Source organism: Camelina sativa, chromosome 1 (assembly GCF_000633955.1).
Source record: "Camelina sativa cultivar DH55 chromosome 1, Cs, whole genome shotgun sequence".
Classification (NCBI taxonomy): domain Eukaryota; kingdom Viridiplantae; phylum Streptophyta; class Magnoliopsida; order Brassicales; family Brassicaceae; genus Camelina; species Camelina sativa.
Window position 1 is genome coordinate 9,608,835 of NC_025685.1, and position 22,345 is coordinate 9,631,179.

Below are 22,345 nucleotides of genomic sequence, written 5' to 3' on the forward strand. Positions count from 1 at the left end.
CTTTTCTCGAACTGCTATGATTGATTATATTCTTCAGACTAAGCTTACTTAATTGAATAGTTGTATCATCTTAAAGAGAAAGTAACGTCTTTAATTAACATTAATTATTGGACTTTGTGCGTTTGATTATCACATAATGATTAACCTATAAATTAGTATTTTTTTCTGTAAAAAGGTATTTTGTTTGCCTACTCTAGAGATATTTATAGCTTTTCGTACCAAACAGAATTATATGTTTGTTACTCTCTCTTTCAAAATATAAGATGTTTTACTCAAAACATGCATAATAAAAAATGTTTACTTTTAAAAAGTTTAACCAATCAGAAACAAAATTGTATAAAATAAATAATAATAAATATAAAAGTAGTCTAAAAGTTACCTCAAAAATTGAAAATATCTTATATTATGAAACAAGCAAAAACCTCTAAAACATCCTATAGGGAGTATTATACTTCCAATGCTTGCACAACATGATAAACGATGTTGTTAGTGAGAAGACCGATACAAGCCAAATGATGTTGTCGGTGTTAAATAATTGGTGCAAATACTGAAACATGTAGTATTAATTAGTTAAGTGTATTATTATTTGTCGGAATGGGTCATATTTATAATTTTACATTGCTCAATAGTTTTCAGATCTTGAAAGAAATATGTAAAATTGTGACCTTAAATATGCACATTAATCTAACTAAACCTTCTAGTATTGTTACTCTCATTAAGCATGACGTGGTCTTGGTATCAATTAGTCTACATATATAAAGTAATTCATTTCTTATACTACCAAATAACGTTAGTCTACATGTGTTTGGATCCGTTAGGTTATTTAGGTTAACCTCTATTCTTCGAACCGACAAAAGTCTTCGTGTATTTAAGAAACCATTTGTGATGTTCTTCAGCTTTTAACTGATTTTAAAAAAGAAAAAAAATCTGCAATTCATAATATGAGAATGGTTCGAAACTTCAAAATTGGAACGGAAGGTCTTAGAAATATTTGAAAAGAAAGAACACACTAAACCAACCAGAGGGGTTCGATTGTTTCAATCAAAAGCGAAGAGACTGAGCAAAGCAGAAAGTTCCAACAGCAAAAAAAAAGAGAACCAAACAGACTCACATGTTCGAATGTGTTTCTGATCTGGAAGTACCACTCGACAGTCGAGATCTTTGTATGGAAAGAACATGCATTGAGATTAAGAGAAAATAAAGACAACAAGTCGTGATTAAGTTTTGTTTGTTCTCTGAGTTGTTTAAGCTATATTAGAAACTTTTTTGTCCTTGTTCTATGTAAGAGTTTGGTAAGGACAACCAGATAACGCGTAAATCTTGCCTCTTATTATTTTCTTGTTTAAGTTTTAACCACACGGGAGTCAAAGTGAGATCGAAAGCAACAGAATAACATAACAAAAGCTTGATTCTTTCTCAAGTTCACAGTGGATATAATCTCAAAATATAGTAATACAAGTAAAAAAGCCATCGACCTTTGTAAACAAAAGTACGCTGCAAATACATCATAATACAAATCATGAATAATGCCATGATGGTTATCATGTTCATCATCCTGATGGTATACTAAAAGCCTACACACTTGAAAACACAAGTGTTCAACAACTATTCGTATTATTAGGCTTCTTGTCATCTTCTTTCTTTGTGAAGGAGCATATTTTTCTTATGTAAACCAATCTCTCAATTCAAATGGCCTTAGAGCATAAGAGAACAAAGTGAGACCAAAACAGAGACTTGAGACACTGGTCTGTAATGGAACAGTCTTTCACACTTCAGTTATCGATATATAAAACATCGTCTTTCGATAAGTTCATTTTCCCATTCTTCCTCCGCCCACTCCTTCGAGCTCCATCTGATTCTCCCCTCTGTGAAACCCCACCATTTATAAAACATAACCGATGGAAATAGAAATTGGGAAAACTGAAAGATGTCAAAAGAAGACAAACCTTCCTCAAGACAAAGGAGAGGTATAGATATGCAGCTTCCCATTCATCAGCTGATAATGTGCCTGAAAAAAAAAGATGTGTCGAGTTAGTTATGTTTTTATGGCATTTGATTTGAATCAAACGGATGATATGAAGCAATAAACAAAGACTTACTCTGATCATTGTTACCATCACCCAAAGCACCAAGCCTTCTCATGAGTTCCACAAACTCTGGCTTTTTCATATACTCATGGACAAACTCGTGGGAGTTCTTCACAAATACCAACTCTAAATCATACTATCCAAAAAATCATAGGACAATGTCACTCTCATAAATCTAAACCAGTGATTTTGGCAATCTAGTTAACACGGGATCAAGCAATTACCTCTTCTGCTAAAGACTTGAAGACGTTAAAGGGTACAATCCACTCAGGGCAATCAACAGCATCCTACATTACAAATTCCTATGTTACATTTACTTTAATACAGCAAAAAATAACAAGGAAGATTTTGGTAAACCTCCATCGAATAGCTCCTTGTGTTGTACAAATTAATATACACCTCTACAGCTTTTTAAAAAATGCTCAAGTTTCTGAGGTGGACTAAAGTGAATAACTCCAGAAAATTGTAGATAAATTATGTACCTCAAGATGAAACACGTATTCGATACCAAAGGGGCTGCTAGATTTGAACTTCTGAACCATGTATAACAAATATCAACATCAGAACCGGAACTGAGATAACTTTCAGCTAAAGGTTAAAAAGATAAAGCTATGGACAAATAATGATCACCTTTTGGGAATACTCTTCACCAAAACGAATCCAGTATACACTATTACCAATCTCCAAACCTTCAGCTACATATTCAGTATACAACAAAGAACAGATTAATTTACCAAAATCCACAGATCAAATTCTAAGCAACGAAGCAAAAGAAAAAGAACCTTCTCTGAGTTTTTTAATTATAACATTGGCATCTGGCATTGTTCCGATAAAGACACCTCCAGGACGAAGTAAAGCTGAAACATTTGCCAAAGCTCGTCGTGCACGTGCCTCAGTAGTCCATGAGTAATGCATAGCAAACTACAATTAAGCAAGGAATTTATAATTTTAGAATCTATAACTACACCATTAACCTTATTTCACCAAACGCTCTACTTCAGAATACCAGTGGGAATAAGTAATTTGAAAACAAAAAGGAGACTGAAATATATGAGACCTGACAACTGCATATATCAAAAGGGGCATCCTCTTCAAGAATCTTGTCTAGCTCTACCTGTAATCATTGAAATGCAATTCCACTATTAGGACTTACAAATCGTCAAGCAAATGAACTTTTGAGTTTGCTGTTGCATATGTCAATATATAATCGAGATCCCTGAACTACTAGAAGGGTGGTGTTCTCATTATACCTCAAAACAATCCCCACATAGTAAACGGGACGGAAAACTGAACTTTTTACGCCGTTGATGATGGTCTGCATCACCATTATAACGCGTGCGGCAATCTTCAATCTGATATCAAGTGTAACATATAAGCAATTCTCAGATATAGAGATATGAAAGATATGCAAAAAAAGATACAGCTATTATTAAGCTAGTCAACTTACCGACCCTTCAGCAATATCGATTCCAACATAGTACCCAATCCTCGCTTTGTCCCACTTGATCAAATCACCACCCTAGTAGATTTAAAAGCACAATATATTGAAAAAAGCTTTGAGAAACAGCAATTGACATGAACAATAAGATTGTTTTTAAGAAGAGAGTAACCTTTCCACAGGCAAGATCGAGGACAGCATCGTCAGGACGAGCATAAAGCTGGATCAACACACTTTTAATCTGTTTAAAAGAATAAGAAAGAAGAAGAAGAAGAGCAAATTAATACATGTTGAAGTTTCCCGTAGAGAAGAAGGTGTTGTTAAATGAGTAAACCAACCCAGTTGTTAAGTTTCTTCAAATGAATGATCGGACTAGCTTCTCGCTCTTCCAATGTTTGGTTTGTTCTCCGACTGTAATGATCAGCAACTTTCCTGGCAAAATTCTTAGTGGTCTCATCTTCCAGAAACTGAGAATCACCTGAAAAGAATATAACTTTTAAGCTTTACAATCATAGTCATTTTGATAAAAATCTATAAGAATCCAAGTGAAAAGCTTAGACTCAAACTCGAACAAGACAAGCAGAACAACACAGTTAACACTACAGGAGATAGAAACTATAAAGGACGAGACTTTTTCCAACGGGCTAGCAAAACCAACTCTAAAGTCCAAAGAAGAAACTAGCAAGGAATCAAAAAACCACTGTATAACTTCAATCCAATCAAACACGAAGAACCCGGATTATATAGAGAAGAGGAGGAGGAGGAGGAGGAGGAGGAGGAGGGGAGGGAAACGAAACCTTCGGGATTAGATTTGAATCTGGAAGAAGAGGGAGGACCAGAGCTTGAAGGAGAATCAGAGAATCCTCGTTTCATAACAAATAAAAGCCGGTGGTTTTGTTTACGAATGTCTTAACCTGCTGCAGCCCCTTCGATGTTCTTCAACCCCAATTAAACAAAAACGAGAAAGTTTTGGAGTTGGGATTTTCTTTAAATCGTCGATTCAACCCTTTTTGTCTTTCTTCTTCGGCAAAGCAAAAAAACAACGCAAAATTTGGGTTTAATATATGAATCTATTGGTTCATAGAAAAAGCCCCAATTTTTCTGTTTTGCGGCTTCGGCCTTGTGTCATACCGCTGCGACAAAATATTATTTTGGTCGGAAAAACAAAAAAGTAAAATACGATTCCACTGGGGATCGAACCCAGAATCTCTGGTTTCGTAGACCAGCGCCTTATCCATTGGGCCATGGAACCAGATGTTAGCTCTCTGGTAAGCTAATCTATATAACGTTTTATGAACTTTATTCTTTTATTATCCCTGCACTGGCCCATTTACTTGTAACCCAACCCAATTTAGTTTGTGAACGATGTTTGTTTTTTTTTTCCTTAACCTACTTTGACAGTCTTAACTTCTTTCTCCTTAATCATTTCTTCATCGCTTGAATCCTAAATTCTCTGATCTGATCTGATCTGATCTCCGAAGATGGAAGCTGTTTTTCGCTTTAATGGACCCGTTGTACCTGCGTTCAAAGTTGACGTTCAGGCTGATGGTTTCACAGTAACGGTTCCGGCTGGGTTTACCATTACCCTTAACCCTGTTGATGGAACCAATGTACAAATTCATATTCCTACGCTTGGAGGTGGAGCCGCTCCTGTTGCTGAAGATGTCAAGCCTCCTGGTGTTGTAGGGTGACTCTGATACATCCATCGTGTCATTACATATTATTAGTTGTTTTGTTTACGAATGTTTGAGTTTGGCATCGATCCATTATTTTATTTATTTCTTTTTCTTTGGCAAACAGGATCTGTCACATCTATGTTATTGTCTTTGCTCGGTTCATAGAAAAGTGTTGACCATTTGTCATTTTTTTCCCACTAATCAAAACCATGAACGTGTTCACTAAAATCAATGTTAACATTTTTATCAACGCGTTCACCATTTTCAAAACCGAAAATCTTAACTCAAAATCACAACGTACAAGACATTTTAAAACACCTATCCCTAGATCTTTATTTGTGTCTTCATGTCCAAGTGTTGTAGATTCTGTTTCTTTTAACACACTACTACTTCTTCTCTGCCGCCTCTGTTACTCTCAGCTTCGTGCATCCCAAACATTGTATCATACAAGGGCTTGTTTAGCGTCTCCGGCAAGTAAAACGCAAGCCCACCTCCCACTAACCCGCAAACAGCAAATACCCCAAACGGCAACTCATCCCCTAAAACCACCACAAAAGGCGCCAGGATCGCTCCCATTTGAGACGCCTGAGTCGCGCAGCCCAATGCCGCGTTCCTCACCACCGTAGGAAACAGCTCAGCTATATATATGAACAGAAGATTGTACGTTCCGGCCATCCCAAATATCCCTAAAACCCCTGCAACCATTCTAACCGATTTCCATGTACCAGCTCCCCATATTGCGAATCCGGCTAGGCAGAAGACGCAGCTGAACCACTGCGTCCCTACGGAGAGCGGTTTCCTCCCGTACTTGTCTAGCAAACCCGCTGTTATAGCAAATGCCGGCATCTCCGCCACGGCGTTGACAAAGACGTTGAGGTAGAGATTGGTCTTGAGGTTGACTACGTTTAGGCTTAGTCCGTAGTACACAATCGAGACCGTGAAACTTATGGCGACTGTAATGAGAAGTCTGATCCGGGTGAGAGGCGACCGTATAACATCTTTGAGGGAACCCTCAACAGCAGTATTACTCCTCTCTCCGTTTTTATCTTCCACGTCGTCGTCTACAGCAAGCGTGACTCCGTCGGGAATGTGACGCCCGTTCGTTTTAGCGATACAATGCATCAGCTTCATCGCCTCGTCTACTTTGCCTCTCACGAGATACCACCTAGGGGACTCGGAGATGAATGGGATAACAATGATTAGGAACAAGAGAGACGGTAACGAAGACACTATGAAAAGCTCCCTCCATGATCTGAAAACGTAAGCAATGCCGGATAGAATTGCAATGCCGGCAGAGAAGAAGTAGAAAGTTGACATTCCGGCTACACCGCGTTTGCTCGGTCCTATGGGTTCATTGGCTAGGACAAACGCGGTTAGGCCTACACCACCGGTGCTGAAACCTGTCAAGAACCGGAGAACCACATAGGTCCAGTAGTTTGGGGAGAAAGCTGTCGCGATTCCGAAGATTGAATTACTAATGCAAACGACTGTTAGTGAGCCTTTTCTTCCTAGCTTCGAGTCTGATAAATGTCCGAATACTCCTGCACCTGCACATAATTAAGTCAACACACCTATAATTAATTAAGCCATATTTGTAACCAGTAACCAATAAATGTAGGGTAACAAAAAGTTACACAAGAGTAAAAAACAGTTGAAAACTTTGGGTAAAGACTTATCAAACGATTTGACAAGTTCATAGGGGACCATAAGGAATGTATGGTCGAAAAAAGCGAAGTACTTTTTGAGATATGTTGGACCAATGTTTCACAATCATCTTTCTGCTATTTGTATGAAAACGATATCTTCAACTTTCATGGAATATATTTAAAATAAATTGACTAGTATGCAACTCTAATTGGATATTCCTTGGTATATCCTATTCATTATGTGATATGTATCAAATGCAGAGATTGGATCATCTAGAGCCAAACTGTCCCTTTTTAATAAACTAATCTAAACATAAGCCAAAATAAGGTATATATACAACTTTTGGTTTTTCTATTATCATTATATGAGCCAATCTTAGTAACGAGGTCATATTGTAATGATTATTTTGTTTGTTTATGCAAGTAGCTAGACATGTAGTAGAACTAGATGTGTCTTTGGCTACACGTTGGTTTCAAATCTGAACGTGATGTTGTCATATTCATAAATAGCATCCTAATGTAAATTGTGTCTTAATCAAGATCATATATAACATGCTCTACAAAAAAAATATATATATGAAAAGTCGAACATATTTCAAAGATTAATTAACAAATTAACATTGATAGAAATTTCTTAAGAAAACTACTTATTTTTCTACTAAAAGTATACTCATGTAGTCAGTCATGTGAGATAAAATCTAGCTATTTCAAGAAAACAAAAGAGGTGGGATGTACGTGTGAAATGATGTTAGGTGAATCATGATTTTAAAGCCGAAGCCGTGGTATAACCCAGACAGGCGCACGCCATGCCAAGAGACATATTTCTGTGTGTTTTCAACTTTACAGATCAATTCAACGAATATTAAAGAAGGAAATTATGACTTTTTATTCTCAAAAAGCCAACAAGATAATATAGAATGTGATCAACGTAACTCCTTTAGTCAGTCACACCTCACACGGATATCATATAGTATGATTTTACATTCTTGTCATTTTAGTTGTTTTGTTTTTTAGCACCAAGCATACGAATCAAAGTCTATCTTTTCTTTTATCGCCAATCACTTCTTCTTTTTTTGTGTGCGTGAATTTGAACCGCCTAATAATGTTATGGGTAAAAGCATTATCATCCAAAATTTTCTAGTATTAAAAAATGAGAGGTATATCGGAAAAAAAGTGAGTTACATATCCTTTATTCTATAGTGTTATTTTTCTAAAAACTGGATAAATCATAAAAAATTCATGCGATCATGGCACGTGGTATAAGCCAACGTGGCCGTCGATTTCGAACTATCGAAGTGCTCTTAACTAATTTTATTTGTTGGATCCAATATACTTACGAAACACACAACTAAACCAAAAAAACCAATCCAATGTTTTGTTATTCTATATATTTTATTAATTATGGGATAATCTCGAAAATAGATAAATCCACTTAAAAAATACAGTTTAAGAGTTTAGACTTTAGAGGGTGTGTATTTTATGATTTTTCTTAAGAAAAGAATCAAAGTTTCTTTAGTTAAAAGTTTAAATTTAAAAAAACATCTAACATATTAGTTTCATTTTTTTTACTATTGCTATATTTTTCAAAAAAAATAAATTCGACGTGAAATACATTTTCAGGAAACAGCTGTTATTTTCTGGTTAAAATCAAAAACAAAACTTAGAAGAGATAAAAAAAAACTTACCGATCATGCATCCGGCGAAGAAGAGAGCTTGAACGAGACCAACCTTATACTTCTCGCCGCAAATCAAACCCCACTCCGACACGGTGGAGCTTCCTTTACCCGCCGTCCATTCCCAAGAACTCGGATCCATACCACAAGTCGAAGACCCGACCCGACAATCCGACCCGACGCATCTCCACTCGGGCTCTTGATCGGCGAATATCATTACCATCGTGTGAAACGCCTCTAAAGCCCAAGCAAGACACGTCAAAACGAAGTGTTTCATCTGCCACCTCCCGAACTCGCCGCAATATCTTTGTAACATCTCGTCTATGCATAATCTCTCCTCTCCTTCCGCTTCTTTCTTTGCCGGAATTTTATCTAGCAACGGTTGTCGGACGTCGTTGCCGCTCCTCTCCACCGGAGACTCCATAATTTTTTTATATTATTTTAGAGGCGTTCTTGATTTGGGTTGACGCGAAAGAAGAGGTGGCTGGCTTCTTTGTCGTATATATATCTCTTTGCCGGTTTGTTTTAATATTTTAGTAACTATTTTTTTTATTGTTGATGATATTGATTGACTACATAAGTGAAAAGAGTTGTGTTAATATCTCTGCTTATATAATATCTAAAATTATGGTAAATGTTAATAACGTGTATGAGTGTTGTCACTTTGAAAATTAGTATGCCACGTCATACTGATTCAACAAATACATGAATACATATATTATAAGTTCCATTTTCAAAGTCAAAAAACAATTGATTCTATATATGGTTTAATTACCTAACCTGTAAATCGTTTATTAGCATGTATGATACAATATTTCACCTGATGCTTAAAAAAATTTCCACTAATACAGTATAACATTATTATTAATAGTGTATTCCCATGTTTTAACTACTCTATTCTAGTAATGTATTTTTTATTTTTTAGACTTAATAAGTCTCTTATTAATAAATAATGTGATTAGGCTTAAAAATATTTATTTTATATTTTATCTTAAAATTAGAAGATATCTAATTAATCTAATTAAGATCATATCAAATAAAATTTTAAATATATTTAATTTTATTAATTAGTTATATTTATTTATAAGAATAAATCATTTTAAATATATTTAATTTTATTAATTAGTCATATTTATTTATAAGAATAAATCATTATATTATATAGTATTAATAATAAAATATATTCATTTGTTTCTTATGTTCTAAGATATATTTTTTTTTCTCAAACATTGATTTTGTAGATAAAAATATTAAAATGATTTTTTTCCTTTATGTTTTTTTTCCAAATGACATTTATCTACTGGTTTATATTTTTTCTGTCTACTAAAAATAATTATAAAATAATTTCAAATTAAAATTTAACTTTTTTTTTAATATGTGTGATAATACTAAAATATTAATCTTTTAGGGAGTATATAGGATTTGTTAGATTTCAAAATTTATTGCACATCCTAAATTGCTGCATTTTTCAGATAAGGGTATTTGCGTCAACGCAACGTTTTAACGTGGATCCACCTGTGTAGTTCAAAGAAAAAAAGAAGAAGAAGAAAGGTAAATCCAGAACTCTCGATTATGAACCGTCGATCATAAAATTTGATCCAACGGCAATCAAATCGATCCGAGTGATTGTTTTCTATTGGACAAGCATCAACTCAACCGTCTCTCTCTACTCACTATACCCCTATATATATATATATATATACCCAAGAGCCTTTGTCTTCACTGTATAGTTTTCGTATATTGTTCTCCCTCGCTTTGAATTTTTCGTATTTTTTTTTTTTTATTGCTATCTATCTCTCTCGAAACCACAAATGGCTGGTCGTGGCAAAACCCTTGGATCTGGCGTTGCTAAGAAGGCGACTTCGAGAAGCAGCAAAGCCGGTCTCCAGTTCCCGGTTGGTCGAATCGCTCGTTTTCTCAAGAACGGCAAGTACGCCGAACGTGTTGGTGCCGGTGCTCCGGTTTACTTAGCCGCCGTTCTCGAATACCTCGCCGCCGAGGTAATTATCATATTTGGATCTTCAATTTCTTTTTTTATAAAAAAAAAATTGATTTTTAACCGGTTTGTGATTGTTTGGGAAATTGGATCTGTGTGTAGGTATTGGAATTGGCTGGGAACGCAGCGAGGGATAACAAGAAGACTAGGATTGTGCCACGTCACATTCAGCTAGCGGTGAGGAACGATGAGGAGCTGAGCAAGTTGCTTGGTGATGTGACCATTGCAAATGGAGGTGTGATGCCTAACATTCACAACCTTCTTCTTCCAAAGAAGACTGGTGCTTCCAAGCCTTCAGTTGATGAAGACTAGATTAGTTATTGTGTTGTTGTGGTTTGCTAGCTAGTGCCTAATTAATGTGTAGCTGAGGTTCAGAATAGATCTGGTTTAGTTTAATTTGGTTTTTCATTAGCCTGTGGTGGTGTAGAGTCCACACTATGTTTGAAAAGAAATGTTGGAATCTTATGATATGATATTATTATTCGTTATGCCTATATTTGTGTCATTTGTTTCGAATCCGCAAGTGAATTTGCAGAGTCATACCCATTAATTAATCCAAATTAAAGAGGTTATGAATAGAGAAATTGAGGCGGTGACGGGCGAAATGACAACTAATCCCTCAGGCTTGTCTTTACATTCTTAACTTTTTCAAATTTGGCATTAGCACATTACATTTAAGTGAAATGTGGCTCATATTGGATCCGGAAGACTTCTTAGGACTTCGGGCAGACAAAGCCTGCGGTTCTAGTTTATGAAATTCGCATGTCAAATCAGTTACATGGCAAATCGCATAAGTTGAAGTACATGACTTCAAGTCTTCAAAAAGTAAGCCTCCCAACAGGATTACACATTCAATTCAACAACAATGAGAAGAACAGATGTGTAGTGACAAACAAAAACTGAAAGCATTCAATGCTCAAAGCCTCAAACCTCACCCTGCAACACTTGCTCAATGCCCAAGCTCTTGGATGAGACTGATGTATTAGATTGAACTCGTAAGGTTTCTCTATGCAAATATTGATTCTTTACAGGAAACTCTCTTAATTCAAGAAAACCTGAACAAGACATACTAAAACTTTGGACTCCTAAACCCAAATTACTTCTTCCCAGTGATGTTGGAAACCAAATCCTTGAGAAACTTAGCTGATTTGGTGATAGGCGAATTCATAGCCATCAAGTTATAGAGAACAAGCTCGACTTCATCCATTGATGGCCTAGCTTTGAACTGTGAAACCACTTTCAAAGTTCCATTACCTTCTTCTTCTTCAACAAGAACGTTCCATCTCTCTCCACTCACAACACCATCTCTCACACACTTAAAGATCACTCCTTTCCTCTTACTCAACACTCCTCTCACTTCTAAACCTGTGAACGCATAAATCACTTCGAAGGAACCTATAAAGCCGTTGAACTCATCACCAAAGCTTTTCTCTTCCTCGAACAACCATCTCGGATTGATCATCACCACAGGTTTTGAAGAAAAAGCTTCACTCGCCGTCCTAACATCCTCCATCTGCGTTCTCTCCGGGGCCATGAAAACCGCCACGTCAGCAGATCTCAGAGCTTTCGTAACAGAGTCTGAAACAGGGGACACAGCAACGTGGCTGATAGAGTCTGACCGGAAAGCTTTGACGGCGGAATCGAGGAAAGAAGTGTCAGGCCAGAGGAAGAGAAGTTTGACATTGGGAGAGCCTCTTCTCGAGATGGGTAAGTCATGAAAGATCGAAAAGGCGAGCTGAGAGAGAGACGAAGGAGCATCATCGTCAAGGATTGGGATCTCAAGACGGAATCTTGGTTGTTTGAGCTTCTTGAGTTTTGGGGAAGCGAGTTTTGGGTTGTTTAAAGGTTTGATGAGACAAGAAGAGAGACAAGTCTTGGCTTGAAGAATGGATTCTTCTTTGGAGTTGGGAGGAGAAGAAGGTGAAGGAAGAGAGAAACAGAGAGGAGCGAAGAAACGAGTAGTTGTGGTGGGTTTGTGGTTGAGCTTTGAATGCTGTTGGGAGAGTGATTTGGAGAAATGAAGATGGAAGATTCTGGATTTTGGAGGACATAACGAAGGGGAAGATGGGTTTAGAGCTTTGAATGTCTGTGTATTGAGTTTGAAGAGAGCCGAAGAAGCCATGGCTGACTCCTGGATGATGCGGAAAAGAAGAGACCGAGGATAAAAGGTCGTTCAGATAAGAAATTCGCACACGTATTAATTTTAGCCTCGCACAAGTGTTACAAAACCGATCGAATAATAAAAAAAAAAATTTAAATTTAGGTTTAGGTCGGTTTATATACTCGTCAACCTATAGTTGTCTCTCTGTTTTGTAAGAAATTCAATTCGATAACTTGTCACCCTTTTGTTGTTGTCTCCCTAGAGAGAATCTCCTCTACCAAATCATCTGAAAGACTGATCTTGTGGATTGTGCCTAACCAGATCAATTTTTTTTATTGTTGTCTTTGTATACACACCTGCTGGTTCTCTTGTGGATCGTGCCTAACCAGATCAAATTAATCACCACTTGAAATTGACTTAAATAAATTATTCGGTATGATCATCCCGACAGACTGATCTTTGTACGGTTTAGGTGTAAAGTATATGTTTAAATATATACATTGTAAAAGAAGAGGGAAAAAATAAAAAGTCAATGACAACGTTTTAGAGCAGAGGTCTTTACTTTCTCTCAGCAAAGTCAGGCACTCACAGTTATAGAATAAGACACACCAAAATCTACAACGCATGACTCACTCAATTGTCCAACACAAAATACTTCCCATCAGCTTTATGTTGGACGTCTTTTGCTGATCCAAATCTATTCAATATAGGCCGAAGTACTTGGGATGCATCCGGAAAGTCATGCTGAGTGTGTTGATATGTCTATATTTTGTCTCTCCTTAGCCTATTTTTATCATGCATTTAGCTAGGATAACTCATTGGTTTGCATCGTTTTCTAGTTTTTTCTATACACTTTGCACGTCTAGGTAGCTCTTGCATCATCCTTGCATACATTGTGCATTTTGGAGTATTTCAGGTATTTAGGAAACGTTGGAAGCTATTCTCGTCCGAGCCATGGTCACCATCTTCATTCTCGTCCGAGCCATGGTCACCATCTTCATTCTCGTCCGAGCCATGGTCACCATCTTCGTTTCGTCCGAGCCATGGTCACCATCTTCATTCTCGTCCGAGCCATGGTCACCATCTTCATTCTCGTCCGAGCCATGGTCACCATCTTCGTTTCGTCCGAGCCATGGTCACCATCTTCATTCTCGTCCGAGCCATGGTCACCATCTTCATTCTCGTCCGAGCCATGGTCACCATCTTCATTCTCGTCCGAGCCATGGTCACCATCTTCGTTCTCGTCCGAGCCATGGTCACCATCTTCGTTTCGTCCGAGCCATGGTCACCATCTTCATTCTCGTCCGAGCCATGGTCACCATCTTCATTCTCGTCCGAGCCATGGTCACCATCTTCATTCTCGTCCGAGCCATGGTCACCATCTTCGTTCTCGTCCGAGCCATGGTCACCATCTTCGTTTCGTCCGAGCCATGGTCACCATCTTCATTCTCGTCCGAGCCATGGTCACCATCTTCGTTTCGTCCGAGCCATGGTCACCATCTTCATTCTCGTCCGAGCCATGGTCACCATCTTCGTTTCGTCCGAGCCATGGTCACCATCTTCATTCTCGTCCGAGCCATGGTCACCATCTTCGTTTCGTCCGAGCCATGGTCACCATCTTCATTCTCGTCCGAGCCATGGTCACCATCTTCGTTTCGTCCGAGCCATGGTCACCATCTTCATTCTCGTCCGAGCCATGGTCACCATCTTCGTTTCGTCCGAGCCATGGTCACCATCTTCATTCTCGTCCGAGCCATGGTCACCATCTTCGTTTCGTCCGAGCCATGGTCACCATCTTCATTCTCGTCCGAGCCATGGTCACCATCTTCGTTTCGTCCGAGCCATGGTCACCATCTTCATTCTCGTCCGAGCCATGGTCACCATCTTCGTTTCGTCCGAGCCATGGTCACCATCTTCATTCTCGTCCGAGCCATGGTCACCATCTTCGTTTCGTCCGAGCCATGGTCACCATCTTCATTCTCGTCCGAGCCATGGTCACCATCTTCGTTTCGTCCGAGCCATGGTCACCATCTTCATTCTCGTCCGAGCCATGGTCACCATCTTCGTTTCGTCCGAGCCATGGTCACCATCTTCATTCTCGTCCGAGCCATGGTCACCATCTTCGTTTCGTCCGAGCCATGGTCACCATCTTCATTCTCGTCCGAGCCATGGTCACCATCTTCGTTTCGTCCGAGCCATGGTCACCATCTTCATTCTCGTCCGAGCCATGGTCACCATCTTCGTTTCGTCCGAGCCATGGTCACCATCTTCATTCTCGTCCGAGCCATGGTCACCATCTTCGTTTCGTCCGAGCCATGGTCACCATCTTCATTCTCGTCCGAGCCATGGTCACCATCTTCGTTTCGTCCGAGCCATGGTCACCATCTTCATTCTCGTCCGAGCCATGGTCACCATCTTCGTTTCGTCCGAGCCATGGTCACCATCTTCATTCTCGTCCGAGCCATGGTCACCATCTCCGTCTCGTCCGAGCCATTGTCACCATCTCCGTTCCGTCCGAGCTATCCGTCCAAGCCATGCTCCTCAGCCTTCCATCCGAGCTATGATGACATTGGATTCCATTCGACGCACATGGACTTGATCGCACATGTCGGGAAGAAAGACGTTTGGTTTCACATGCTTCAGGAGATTACCGAACCGACGCTTTACCTTGTCGTTTTAAGTTTTAGGGCTTTCCATGTTGGACTACTATATATACATTTTGTTAAGTCTTTGCGGAGACATCTTATCTTTTAATCTCGTTTTCGTTCCCAGAAGGTTTTTAACCTAGCATCCAAAACACGTTCTCAGACTTGTATTCCGATATCGTTGAGATTTATTGAGATTTTGCATTTGATTCCTTCTACAAAGTTGTTAATCTTATTTTTATCTATCTTATTATGCTTGATTCAATGATTTCGGTGTTTGCATCCTTGACTATGATTTTCGGATCTGAGTAGTGTGGTAGTTCCTGAGGATGGGATAGATTAGGTGGAGGATCTTAGGATGTAGAGTGTTTAAGCTTTGATTGTAAAATTCCCTTCTGGACTAGAGTTAGAATTACTTGTTTCTCTCTGATCAATTGGAACTAGGTTCGAGACATTTCCGCACCCAAAAGGTGTTTGATGAAATGTCTGACCAACTAGTGCCAGAGACTTACGTTCCTAGCCTAAGAGATTAGTTGTCTAGGATGTTTGTTGACACGAATGAACTTGTCTGTCATGCCTGCTCGACCACGTTTCTCTAGCGAGAGCTAGGTATGGAAGTGGTTGCGTCTGAGTAGCTTTTGCCAAGAGATTGGATTAGCTAAGTTGTGATGTTCATTGTTTAGGGATACTTTGCTTATGGTATGTTAAACACTCCTTAGACTAGAATACTCCACCGACATCAATTACCCCATCCTTAGGACTTCTTTCTTTCTGATTTTTATTACATTCCTGGAACTGTTTCGTTTGTTCATGCTTAGAATCGTTTGCGTTTTTATTCACTTTCGCTTCTTGTCATGCATTCTTGTTTCTTGTTCTGTGACTCATTTCCATTTCGCATTTTGATCATTCTAGGACTCTTAGATAAAAACACTCTTTGAATTGGCTTAACTTGTGATTCCTTGATTGCATCTTGATTGCTAGCAACATCCCATTTGGATTGACACCTTAAATACTACAACACTTAAGGTTAATTGAACCTGCTAGGAGACACAAAAATCTTAGTATCAATTTGGCGCCGTTGCCATTTGGGATTCGTATTGTTACATTTGAGATTTCAAGTTTTGCAAGATTAAGTTCTGTTACACTTATCATTCTGAGTACTGACTTGTTTTGGTTGTTTGCTTGTTTGTTTTGCATCTCAGGAACCTGTTGATTGCAACCTTGCATGCACACCAGATCAAGAGGGCATCAGAATCTCCTTCCTGTGATCGACGAAATCAACCGGTTGCAACGCCCACGACAAGCTCGTCAACCCGTTGAGCATCTCGCACACGTCACTATGGAACAACAGCATGAACCACATCAGGGACCGCGAAACATTGGTGCTGGGGATGCACCGAACACTCACACTCAACGTGCTGGAATCGTCCCTCCCGCCGTGCCGAACAACAACTTCGAGATCAAAAGTGGTCTGATTACCATGATCCAAGGAAACAAGTTTCACGGGTTGCCTATGGAGGATCCACTCGACCACTTGGACGAGTTCGACCGTCTTTGTGGTCTCACCAAGATCAACGGCGTGAGTGAGGATGGTTACAAGTTGCGCCTCTTCCCTTTCTCCCTGGGAGACAAGGCTCATCAATGGGAGAAAAACCTTCCCAAGGGCTCAATCACCACCTGGGATGGCTGCAAGAAGGCATTCTTGGCCAAGTTTTTCTCTAACTCCAGAACGGCACGTCTCAGGAATGAGATTTCCAGTTTCACTCAGAGGAGCTCAGAATCATTCTGTGAAGCCTGGGAGCGTTTCAAGGGTTACCACAGCCAGTGTCCACACCATGGTTTCAGCAACGAGTCACTGCTGAGCACTCTATACCGTGGTGTACTTCCAAAAATCCGCATGCTGCTTGACACTGCTTCCAACGGTAATTTCTTGAACAAAGAGGTTGAGGAAGGATGGCAATTGGTTGAGAATCTCGCCCAGTCAGACGGCAACTACAATGAGGATTATGACCGCACATTTCGCGGCGACGCTGGGTCTGAAGAGAAGTACAAGAAGGACCTCAAGAATGTAAATGAGAAGCTTGACCGTATCTTGCTGAGCCAGCAGAGGAGCGTCCACTTCGTCTCTGAGGACGACCCTTTCCAAGTTCCAGATGGGGAGGGTGAGCAGAGTGAAGAGATCAGCTATGTTCAGAATCAGGGTGGCTACAACAAAGGTTACAACCCCTACAAGACGAATCCCAATTTGTCTTACCGAAGTACCAATGTTGCTAATCCACAAGATCAGGTGTACCCTCCTCAACAACAACAGCAAGGGCAACAAAAACCTTTTGTGCCTTACAATCCGGGATTCGCTCCAAAACAACAGTTCCAGCAGGGTTACCAAGCTCCCTCGGGACCACCGCCAGGATTCCGCCCTCAACCAGTTCAGCCTACACCAACCCCAGATCAAGAACTGAAGCATATGATGCAACAAATTCTTCAGGGTCAAGCTAGCGGTTCCATGGATACTGCAAAGAAGTTCGCTGACCTAAGTCAGCGGATGGAATGTTCCTACAATGATCTGAACGTCAAATTCGAAACTCTGAATTCGAAGATAAGGTACATGGAGGGCCAATCGGTTTCTACTTCTGCACCAAAGCCTGGCCAATTCCCAGGTAAAGCTGTTCAGAACCCCAAGGAGTTTGCCAATGCCATTACGCTAAGAAGTGGGAAAACATTGCCTCCCAGGCAAGGAGTACCAGACGTCACTGAGGACAGTGCGGAATTAGATGGGGAGGATTTTGGTCAGGATGACACTCAGATGGAGAACCCCGTCGAGGCAGTCAAAGATCCAATCGAGCCAGTGAAGCAATCCGAGCCTGAAGCTGTTAAGGAGCCTGCTGTTCCTGAAGACAGACCTGCGAAGTTCATCCCTCCACCGTACAAGCCTCCTCTACCATTTCCAGTGAGGTTCAAGAAGCAGCTTACTGAGAAGTACAAAGCCTTGTTCGAAAAGCAAGTCAAGGAGATTGAGTTGAGAATGCCATTGCTAGATGCATTCGCACTTGTTCCTCACTACCAGAAATTCCTCAAGGACTTAGTGATGGAGAGATCAAAAGAAGTTCAAGGCATGGTGGTACTAAGTCTTGAGTGCAGTGCAATCATCCAGAAGAAGGTTGTACCCAAGAAGCTCAAAGATCCTGGATCATTCACTCTTCCCTGCTCCATTGGACCCATGTCTTTTGAGAGGTGCTTATGTGATCTTGGCGCTTCAGTGAATCTGATGCCATTCTCTGTGGCTAAGAGGTTGGGTTTCACAAGGTTTAAGGGATGCGACATCTCCCTCATCCTTGCAGATAGATCAGTGAGACTTCCACATGGTATCTTAGAGGACTTACCTGTCAGGATCAGAGACGTGGAAGTACCAACTGACTTCGTGGTTCTGGAGATGGATGAAGAACCTAAAGATCCTCTGATTTTAGGAAGACCGTTCCTAGCGACTGCTGGAGCCATCATTGATGTCAGAAATGGCAAGATTGATCTTAATCTGGGCGATGACTTCATCATGAAGTTTGATATCAAGGATACTTTGAAGAAGCCAACAATAGGAGGACAAGTCTTCTATATTGAAGAGATGGATAAGTTGGCTGATGAGCTGTTGGAGGAACTAGCTGAGGAGGATCATCTCAAAACTGCTCTAACCAAGGATGGAGAAGAAGGGTTCCTGCATGGGGAGACAACTTGTTACAAGAATATGCTAGATTCCCACAGAGAAACGGATGGATCAGAGGAATTCGAGCAGATATCTGACGCAAAGGAGGTACGTGCAGTTGAGACAGAGAGTTCAGAACGTGATATCTCCCACTCGACCGCGATCATTCCAGACTCCCGTGCTGATGACTGGTCGGAACTGAAAGCTCCGAAGGTAGAACTCAAAACTCTCCCTTCCGGACTCAGGTACGTTTTTCTGGGAACCAATTCTACTTATCCTGTCATAGTGAATGCTAGGTTGAGTGATGATGAATTGGGGTTGCTAGTCACTGAGCTAAAAAAGTTTAGAAAGGCCATAGGTTATTCTTTAGATGATATCAAAGGAATCTCACCTAGTCTTTGCACACATAGGATCAATCTTGAAAATGAGTCTTATGCTAGTATTGAACCCCAAAGAAGATTGAACCCTAATCTGAAAGAAGTAGTAAAGAAAGAAATCCTAAAACTGCTTGATGCTGGAGTTATCTATCCTATCTCTGATAGTACTTGGGTATCTCCAGTGCACTGTGTACCTAAGAAGGGAGGCATAACTGTGATCAAAAACGACAAAAATGAGTTAATCCCAACTAGAACCATCACAGGACATAGGATGTGTATAGATTATAGGAAGTTGAATGCTGTATCTAGGAAAGATCATTTTCCTTTGCCTTTCATTGATCAAATGTTGGAAAGACTAGCTAGTCATCCCTATTATTGTTTCCTTGATGGGTATAGTGGATTCTTCCAAATCCCTATTCACCCAAATGATCAGGAAAAGACAACCTTTACTTGTCCCTATGGCACATTTGCCTACAGACGCATGCCATTTGGTTTGTGCAATGCTCCTGCCACCTTTCAGAGGTGCATGACTTCAATTTTCTCGGATTTAATTGAGGAGTCAGTGGAAGTGTTTATGGACGACTTCTCTGTATACGGTTCCACTTTCTCCTCCTGTTTGTTGAATCTGTGCAGGGTATTGACGCGATGTGAGGAGACGAACCTGGTGCTGAACTGGGAGAAGTGCCATTTCATGGTTGAAGAAGGGATTGTTCTGGGACACAAAATTTCTGAGAAAGGGATTGAGGTTGACAAAGCTAAGATTGAGGTCATGGTTCAGCTTCAACCGCCTAAGACAGTGAAGGACATCAGGAGTTTTCTGGGACATGCTGGGTTTTACAGGAGATTCATCAAGGACTTCTCAAAAATTGCAAGACCTTTGACAAGGTTGCTGTGCAAGGAGGTTGAGTTCGAATTTGATGCAGCATGTTTGGAAGCCTTCAGCAAGATCAAGGAAGCCTTGGTTTCAGCACCCATAGTGCAAGCTCCTAATTGGGATCATCCTTTTGAGATCATGTGTGATGCTTCAGACTTCGCAGTTGGAGCAGTTCTGGGACAGCGAATTGACAAGAAGCTTCATGTCATCTACTACGCCAGTCGCACCTTGGACGAGGCCCAGGGAAGGTATGCTACCACGGAGAAGGAACTCCTAGCAGTTGTGTTTGCATTCGAGAAATTCAGGAGTTATCTTGTAGGTTCGAAGGTCATTGTGTATACCGATCATGCCGCTCTGAGACACATCTACTCGAAGAAGGATACCAAACCGAGACTGCTGAGATGGATCCTGCTTCTCCAAGAGTTTGACATGGAGATAGTTGACAAGAAAGGAATAGAAAATGGAGTTGCAGACCACTTGTCAAGAATGAGGATAGAAGATGTTGTTCCAATAAATGACTCAATGCCTGAGGAACAACTTCTGGTAGCCCAGGTTTGTGAGCGGATGCATGACACAGGGGTTGAGAACCTCAAAATCAGATGCATGGCAATCACTTCTGAGACTGCACCCTGGTATGCAGATGTTGTGAATTACAAGGTATGTGGAGAAGTTCCTGATGACATGGATCCATACAGGAAGAAGAAGCTTTTCAGAGAGGTCAACCACTACTTCTGGGATGAACCCTATCTGTACAAGAGAGGTTCTGACGGTCTGTTCAGAAGATGCATAGCAGAAGGGGAAGTGCAGGGAGTGCTTGAGCATTGTCACGGTTCCGTCTACGGAGGTCATTTCGCCACATTCAAGACAGCTCAGAAGGTTCTCCAAGCAGGTCTCTGGTGGCCAACCTTGTTCAAAGACGCTCACAACTTCATCACCAAGTGTGACGCTTGTCAGAGGATGGGCAACATCACAAGGAGAAACGAGATGCCCCAAAATCCAATCCTGGAAGTGGAGATATTTGACGTCTGGGGGATAGACTTCATGGGTCCTTTCAACCCCCCATCTAATGGGAATGTCTATATCTTGGTGGCAGTTGATTATGTTTCCAAGTGGGTCGAAGCCATAGCCAGCCCCACCAATGATCACAAGGTTGTTCTGAAGCTGTTCAAAAGTATAATCTTTCCAAGGTATGGGATACCTAGAGCGGTGATCAGTGATGGTGGAACTCACTTCGTCAACAAAGTTTTTGAGAGCATGCTGAGAAAGTATGGGGTCAAGCACAAAGTGTCTACTGCGTATCACCCTCAGACCAGCGGTCAGGTTGAAGTTTCGAACAAACAGATCAAGGGTATCTTGTCAAGAATTGTTGGAGTCTCGAAGAAAGATTGGTCTGTCAAGTTGGACGAGACTCTCTGGGCATACAGAACAGCGTTCAAGACGCCAATAGGCAGAACACCGTTTCAGTTGGTATATGGTAAAGCATGTCATCTCCCTGTGGAGGTTGAGTACAAGGCACTTTGGGCAATCAAGCTGCTGAACTTGGATATTGACACAGCTCAGGCTAAGAGAACTCTTGACATCCATGAGTTGGAAGAAATAAGACTTGATGCTTATGAGAGTTCCAAGATTTACAAGGAGAGGACAAAGAATTTTCATGACAAGAAGATTATTGTCAAGGAGCTCAAAGCTGGAGATCAGGTTTTGCTGTTCAATTCCAGACTTAAGTTATTTCCTGGAAAGCTTAAGTCTAGGTGGTCTGGACCATTTACAGTCAAAGACGTTTTGTCATTTGGAGCTATCACTCTTCTGAAAAAGGATGGCAGCGAATTCACTGTAAACGGCGAAAGAGTAAAAAAATATTTAGCTGATCAAGTCCGCCCAAAGGGGTTTTCTGTACTCCTCCATGAACCCCAAAAAGCATAAAAAGCTGAAAAGTCAAGCTAGAGACTTTAAACAAGCTCACTTGGGAGGAAGTCCCAAAGGTATCACTGTAAATATTTTTAGGATTCTTGTGTTTTTAATTTTTGTTTTTGGTTTTCTGTGTTCAGGAATCTACAGAAGGGAGTGTGTGCAACAAAGATAGAGGATACAGAGAAAAACAGAGTGAAAAGGAGAGGGAGTGAAAAAAAAAAAAAAAT

The 22,345-nt window shown here is 40.3% G+C and overlaps 4 protein-coding genes and 1 non-coding gene across 5 annotated transcripts; 1 reads left to right on the plus strand and 4 right to left on the minus strand.

Moving 5' to 3' along the window:
- Positions 1,396-4,668, minus strand: LOC109124609 (mRNA cap guanine-N7 methyltransferase 1). The gene is made up of 13 exons (XM_010510881.2): positions 4,323-4,668; positions 3,864-4,003; positions 3,698-3,766; positions 3,535-3,606; positions 3,338-3,439; positions 3,145-3,201; positions 2,870-3,008; positions 2,718-2,782; positions 2,570-2,620; positions 2,312-2,374; positions 2,100-2,223; positions 1,947-2,008; positions 1,396-1,865 (listed from the first exon to the last, which is right to left on the minus strand). The coding sequence occupies exons 1-13, from the start codon at positions 4,396-4,398 to the stop codon at positions 1,773-1,775; spliced, it is 1,113 nt and encodes a 370-aa protein (XP_010509183.1). The 5' UTR covers positions 4,399-4,668; the 3' UTR covers positions 1,396-1,772.
- TRNAR-ACG lies at positions 4,705-4,777 on the minus strand. Its single transcript has one exon. It is a non-coding gene; the product is annotated as a tRNA-Arg (tRNA).
- Positions 5,408-9,075, minus strand: LOC104785633 (organic cation/carnitine transporter 4-like). The gene is made up of 2 exons (XM_010510891.2): positions 8,533-9,075; positions 5,408-6,748 (listed from the first exon to the last, which is right to left on the minus strand). Exons 1-2 carry the CDS (start codon positions 8,942-8,944, stop codon positions 5,577-5,579), a joined length of 1,584 nt encoding a protein of 527 aa, XP_010509193.1. The 5' UTR covers positions 8,945-9,075; the 3' UTR covers positions 5,408-5,576.
- LOC104785643 (probable histone H2A.2) lies at positions 10,244-11,010 on the plus strand. Its single transcript, XM_010510900.1, has 2 exons — positions 10,244-10,520; positions 10,619-11,010. The coding sequence occupies exons 1-2, from the start codon at positions 10,332-10,334 to the stop codon at positions 10,826-10,828; spliced, it is 399 nt and encodes a 132-aa protein (XP_010509202.1). The 5' UTR covers positions 10,244-10,331; the 3' UTR covers positions 10,829-11,010.
- LOC104785653 lies at positions 11,303-12,725 on the minus strand. Its single transcript, XM_010510911.1, has one exon. It carries the CDS (start codon positions 12,636-12,638, stop codon positions 11,613-11,615), a length of 1,026 nt encoding a protein of 341 aa, XP_010509213.1. The 5' UTR covers positions 12,639-12,725; the 3' UTR covers positions 11,303-11,612.